The following is a 6636-nucleotide window of genomic DNA, read 5'->3' on the forward strand; positions in this document are numbered from 1 at the left end:
GTCATGGACCTGACTCTGGGTTATCACTCAGGCAGACAAATGTGTATGGAAGAATAAGCGATCGACTCTGATTAAACACATTTCTTAGTGGCAGAAGTGACTAATGCCCTATCAAAAGCTATAAAACACAATTTATCCTGAAGACAAAAAATTAATCAATTTTTATTTGGCTGGTTAGAGGAAGCCACTCAAGATTAGCAGCAGCTGGGAGCAAACGAGGGATAAACAGAAGTAAACTGCAAAGAACACTGTGTGGCAAACCCCAGCGAGGGGGGAAGCACTCAGACCCGACAGGGAGGTCTTCTGACCTGTTCTGGCCCTTTGTCAAACATCTTCCTTGTCCTGGGGAACTGGTGGGAGTGGGGGGTGTACTGCACACCCACGTTGCCCACGTTGGCAGGACGCACACCCGCGATGTCCCGACTCACAGGCTGTTTGGTCACGTCGTTGGTCAGGCTGGAGCTGCTCGTGCTCGTGGTTGGAGGAGACCCTCTGAAGGCCAGAAAAGAGAGAGAAGATTAGGCACTGCTGGACACCAGACTAGGCATGTGAATTATGTTACTGTTAACTTGTTTCTTTCGCATGTGAATTATGTTACTGTTAACTTGTTTCTTTCTTAGGAGATTTATGTTTCACTGTGGTGTTTTCTCTACAGAACAACACAACTCCCACATCTCCTCCAAAAGCCAAACAACCCCAAAACAAGAGTGAACTTCGACTGTGCCAACTCCAGACTGAGGGGAAGAATATTAACGCCTTGAGAACCTGCAGGTACAACAGTCACACCCCAACAGGTCACAATGCCCAACCTAAGTCACCCTGACCAACCACTGCATTTCCATGACGGGACTGGAAGTTCTGTCCCACACAGAAACACATCTGAGTTGAGACAAACTGAGATTTCTCTTGTTGCACAGTTACACTGTACTATCAAACACACCTAAAAATCCATCACTGTGCAGTTCTGGGCTCCACATTCCAATCTTACTGGTGCACAGTGATTATGGGAGCAGCAGATCTGATCTGTAGTATTTTCTCTTGGAGGGAAGCTTTGGGAAATAATCACATTTTCAGAGTAGCTCTGCCCATACCACTCTCTGTGTCCCTGCAGTTTAGGGCATGTTGCCCATCAGATATCCCTGGCTTTTGTCAGCTCAAAGGGCAGGAACAGCTCAGACTTTGATTTGGACACCACAGATCAGACCAGGTTACACCAGTCACCATCACCCCTTTCAACTCACCTTTAAGCATCCAGTGGGGCTTGTTACTCTTTATCCTAAGAAGGAAAACAGGAAGAAACTCCCCACCTTTTCCCAGAGCTTCCCTTTCTGAACACCAGTGCTACCACAAGAAGCCATGGAGCCCTTGGCACGTTCCCTCTCCCTGGAGCAGTTTGCTGTGACAGTGCTGGGCAGGGAGCACCAACCCACTGGCAGAAGGAGCAGGAAGGCTGTGCTGGCACTTACCCCACTTGGTGGATGTGCATGCCCTTGTTGGTGGGGCTGGCAGGGGCCGACTGGGTCAGCGAGGAGGTGTCCAGGATGCGCTGGGGACGAGCATTGACTGTGGCCTAGAGAGAGCACAGGGAGCCCTGAGTGGCTGCAGCACAGCCCTGGCACAACCACACTCCTGGGGCTGCCTGGGGTAAGCTCTCTGCAGTGTGTGTGGCGTTTAAAACATACATGAAGAAGCCTCTGTGCTGCTCCCAACACACAAGATGATTTTACTGCTTGTTTGGTCAGACAACACTTACCAGAAAGTGCCTTTGTGCTGCCTGCACAACACATCAGCCTTTCCCTGAGTCAGCTGCAGCACCTGACCTGCACCAGCACCCCAAAGTCCATGGCCAGAGGGCAGGGGACAGCCTGGGGCTCCCCCCAGCCCCCAGCCTCTCCCTCCCACCTCGTGACTGAGGCTGCAGCTCCCACCAGGACCATAAGCCACACACGTGTTCTGAGCTCAGGAGGGACCTTCTCACTCCCTACAACTGCCTGGAAGGAGGCTGGAGCTAGGTGAGAGTCTCAGCTTCCAGGTAACAAGTGAAAGGACAAGAGGAAATGGCCTCAAGCTGCACCAGGGGAGGTTCAGGTTGGATACTGCAGAAAATTCCTTCCCTGAAAGGACTGTCCAGCCCTGGCAAAGCTGTCCAGGGCAGGAGGGGGAGTCACCATCCCTGGAGGGATTTAAAAGCCATGAGGATGTGGCACTTGGGGATATGGTTAGTCGTAGTCTTGGCAGTGCTGGGGGAATGGCTCAACTTGATGATCTCTGAGAGCTTTTCCCTAAATAATCCATAATTCAGCCTCAAGCCTTCCATTAAAAACACCTGCACGAAGCAACCTGGGAGGAAGACTTTTTGATTTTAGAAAGTCTTTAGAGGCCAACACTGATTTCTGGGTCCTTTTCTGTTTGCTTTGGTACTAGCAGAAAGCATGTCTGGGAGCTTTCCAAAGCTCAGGAGAGCTGTACCATCCCAAGCTGCATCACAAACATAAATCCCAGCCCAGCCGCAGTCTGGGTGAGAACCAGCAGTGCCTGATCAGCCCAGGGAATGAGGCTGCAGATCTCCTGCAAGAAGGCTGCAGGGCTGGACTCCCACTCATGGGCTGCTCACACCCTGCACACACCTTGAGCTCTCCTGGAGACACAGAGTCACATTCACAGCTCTGAGAGAGAACCTCCACAGGACTTGCCAGTTTGATTTGAGAACAACAATCACAGAATCATCCCTGGAAGTTTCCAGGCCAGGCTGGATGGGGCTTGGAGCAACCTGGGCTAGTGGAAGGTGTCCCTGCCCAAGGCAGGGGGTGGAACTGGATGAGCTTTAAGGTCCTTCCAACCCAAACTACTCCATGGTTCTATGATATTGAGTTCGCCACTACCATCCAGAGGTAGAAGGCCATGGCTAGTTGGTTCAGGTCTTTCCACTGAGGCCCCTCAGTACCATCCAGGGTCACACAGATCACAGTGCTCAGCTGTGTCAGTGGAAAGGAACAGCTGTCCCAGCTCCGAAATGAAGCCTCTCCCTCCCTGAATTCTGCATTAACTAGACCCAGATATTAAATCTCTAGAACACTCAAGTACTTTACTTCACCTGAAGCAGCATTTTTGTTTAAGTAAGAAAACCCATCTTCAACTGTATTCCCTGACAAAACCCAAGCCCCAGACTGGGAAGTGTTTGTCTAGCACAGGGAGGAGCGATGGCAGCCAGGAGCTCCCTTCTACCTCCAGCAAAGCTCCAGCAGCACCAAGGAAACACCTCAGGACACAGTCAGCAAAGATTTAATTGTCACTCATTTGCATTAGACACCAGACAGGTCCTGCCTGAGCTCCCAGCACAGAGCCTTGAGCCCCAGCTGTGGGTCCTGCAGCACCACTCAGCAGGGCCAGAATGAAACCAGTAAAGGCCAGAGCACAGCCTGGGATCTGAGCTCTCAACTCCATTTTGGGCAGTTAATAGGCTGTTTGGTTTGTGTTTTGGGCAGATTTAATAAGAAAGCCTTGTGAGAAGCCACCCAAGCCAGGTGGTCCTGGCCAAAGCAAACCCACGGCACCACATGCGCAGCAGCTGCCCGAACCACTGGACAAACCCCGTGTTTAGCACTTCCCTTTTGGATCTGATGGCTAAGGCAAAGAAGAACAAGTAAAGTTTTGTTCACTGAAGCATCCTGGAATGCTTCTTGTTTTCCAAAGCCATTGCCTTAGGAAGCAGGGACAGAGCAGCTGGCAGAGCATGAGATGCATGAGACCCATCACCTGAGCTTTGGGACTCCAGTCAGCACCAAGACAGCTTGGTCCAAACTTGTCAGAATCAACACAGAATTCACCCAATCAGTCATAACATTCCCTCGGGATATCCCAAGGTAATGACCACATTTCCTGCTGGCACCAGCAGTGCCAGTGGGGGTGGCTGCAGGGCACAGCAGCACCTGTATCGATATCAATATCGATATCAATCCATCTCTCCACTGGCCAGGAAGCAAGTCCTGAAAGAATATTTAAGTCAGGAAAAGCAGATCTGTTTCCTCTTCACATCCCTTTTAACAGCAGCAGTAACACTTCATTTTGCAAAGAGCCTTCCAAAATATAGCACTGAGATTGTTTCATGCATCTAGAGCAGAGAGAGGGAAATCTTCCACTTCTTCCTTTCCTTCTTCCCCTCAGTTTGGCATCTCCAGCCTGGCAGTCATTTGTTGTACCCCCATCTCACCAGGGAAGGGCTGAGCTCACTGCCCCCACTGCCAAAACCACTCTCTATCCCCAACCAGCCCTTAGCACTCACCAACACATACACTTCAATCAAATACAGGAGTTCAAATAAGTAACTATTGTCTTAACAAAATGAGATTTAAAAGCAAGAAGCCTCTAAGGTATTAAGATGGCAGTGCACAATGCTGGCATCTCTTACTGCAGCTCCAGCTCAGAAGCCCAAGGCTGAAGGTTTGGGATTCCTGGCTGGAAATGCTCAGTAAGAGACATCACCTCGCATTGCAATGGCTCATGGTCTCAATGCTTGAGCGACCAGAAAGCAGGTCCAGCCAGAGCTTTCTGCCCCAGCCTGGGCTGAGGGAGGCAGTGGTGAGAAGATGTTCTGGGGTGGCCTGGTGCTCTGGGCTGGGGGGTGAGGTGCTGCCCCACTCCCCATCAGCAGTGCTGGCAGCCTCCAGGGACATCTTGTCACCCTCGGAGGATGAGATGGGATGAGGATGGAGCTTTAGGCATCAGCCTGGGCTGGAGGTGAGGGGTGGCAGGGGTGTCTGCATGCTGACTCACATGTACTAGTTCACCTGGGTTGGAGAGCCGTTGTGGCTTCAGTCTGCAGGCCAGTCCCACTTGCATTATCTAAATCGGTTTGCAAACGGATAATTTAATGAAGGATATTTAAAGGTTTATCCCAGGGACTGATCTAGACAAGTAGACTTCTAAACCAGACCTGTTGTCAGAGGTCTGCACTTCATTTATACCCTAAAGCACCCCCAGGCCCTCCCCCATTTATTCATTTTACCTGAGTTCATAGGAGAGTTTATCATCCTGAAGCATTAAAAGCTCCTTGTGCAATAGGCAGAGCTCTCCAACGGACCCATCCAGGTCAGTCTGCCTAAGCCTTGCCTAAGCATGAGAAAATCCACATCCAAACACACCTGGCAGGCACAGGTGAGCAGGGACAGGCACATACCTTGTAGGCAATGCTGTTGAGAACCTTCATCGCCAAGTCGGAGACGTCGGGGTAGGGGTCGGCAGCCAGGTGCAGGAGCACTCTCCAAATTTGGGTGTAAACACTGTTGAAACTCACACCTGAAATAAAACACACAACAAACCCCAAAGCCCTGCAGCACATGACAATCCATCAACTCCAAGTCTTTGATCTGATGTGAGAAAATTCATTAGAACTCCAAACATGCCGATGACATCGCGGGAAACATCAAGAGAGGAGCTCAAAAACTCCCCACGTGGGCATTTTGTCTCCCTTGTGCTTGTCTGTGAACTCTGCAAGGGCTTATGAAATCAAAGTGGGAGAAAGCAAAGTAAATTAAAGACTCCCTAAACCAGTTCCAGTGAAGCTGCTGCTTTTCCAGACTCCTGGAGCAAATCACCTGAAAAGGCCAAATGGATAATGTCTGGGTTTCCTGAGCTAAATGGTACAAACCTAGAGTTACTGGGTCATATTTTTAGGGTTATTTTCACTGAATTGTTCAGGGTTTTGCACATTCAACAAGTTGACTAAAGGCTTAAACCAAAGCTTGAGGAGCTGAGCCTTGGGGAAGCAGCAAGTCCAACTCAGTCCTTCCTATTGACATTTGTATCAATTCCTCCAATTCGTCATTTAATGAACAGATCTGCCATGTGGTACTGCAGCAGAAGGGACTGACAGACTCAAAGTACAAATCAAATTAATAAGCCTTTGTAACAACTGACAAAATGCTGTGAACATTATATCTTGCTGTTCTGCCTCCAACCCCTCCTGATGCCTCATCATGCGACGCCCTGGTTGGGACTTGAGCCATTTGGACAGTATTAAAGTGGTTGCACTAACAAAAAAAAAAAGGAGCTAAACCAGAGATTTCAGATGAGTCACTATCAATGGTAAATGACAGATCAAGCTGTTGCTGCTTTTTCTCTCGTGTTTTTGGAGGCATCTAAATATAAAGTGTTAAGCTGGGAGGAAAGGGCTCCCTGGTCTCTGAGCAGCTTCTCACCTGGTAGAGCTGCGAAACCTCATACCTAAACCAGCACAGTGACTGGGACACACCAGTTCTGAGCTCTGGCTGAAGGCAGCAACAAGCCCCAGGAACACACAGGCTGTTCTTGGGATGTCTGCCTGACCAAGGGAACCTTTCTGTGCCAAAGTCCCCAGGTTGTGCCAAAGCATTGAAAAGGGCCAAGGCAACACCCCAACAACCCAAGTCCTCCCTCTCATGCCACCTGCACAGGGTCTCTTTCTCAGCTAGCATCCAAAGCATGTTCCAAGTGATGTCTGCTTCAGTTTTCACCTGGAAATCTCAGGTTTATGGTGGGGTCAGTTTGGTCTGTGCTGCTCATGTGCTGGGAATGACCTACAGACTCCTATAGCTAATCTCAACCTTTCCAAGGCAGGTCAGGGACAGGACCTGGCAAATCATGGAATGGTTTGGGTTG

General features: G+C 49.8%; 1 protein-coding gene across 1 annotated transcript in view; it reads right to left on the minus strand.

Annotated features, from left to right (window-relative positions):
- The window catches only part of RPTOR (regulatory associated protein of MTOR, complex 1), a gene marked incomplete at its 5' end in the record, with an annotated part of 54263 nt that overhangs the window by 26811 nt on the left and 20816 nt on the right, over positions 1–6636 (minus strand). The window contains 3 exons of the mRNA XM_009082020.1: positions 309–492; positions 1467–1570; positions 5177–5295. Of these exons, the coding sequence (XP_009080268.1) occupies positions 309–492; positions 1467–1570; positions 5177–5295 (407 nt within the window). The remainder of the gene's footprint in view (positions 1–308; positions 493–1466; positions 1571–5176; positions 5296–6636) is intronic.

This window comes from Acanthisitta chloris, unplaced genomic scaffold (genome assembly GCF_000695815.1).
Source record: "Acanthisitta chloris isolate BGI_N310 unplaced genomic scaffold, ASM69581v1 scaffold12839, whole genome shotgun sequence".
Lineage (NCBI taxonomy): Eukaryota > Metazoa > Chordata > Aves > Passeriformes > Acanthisittidae > Acanthisitta > Acanthisitta chloris.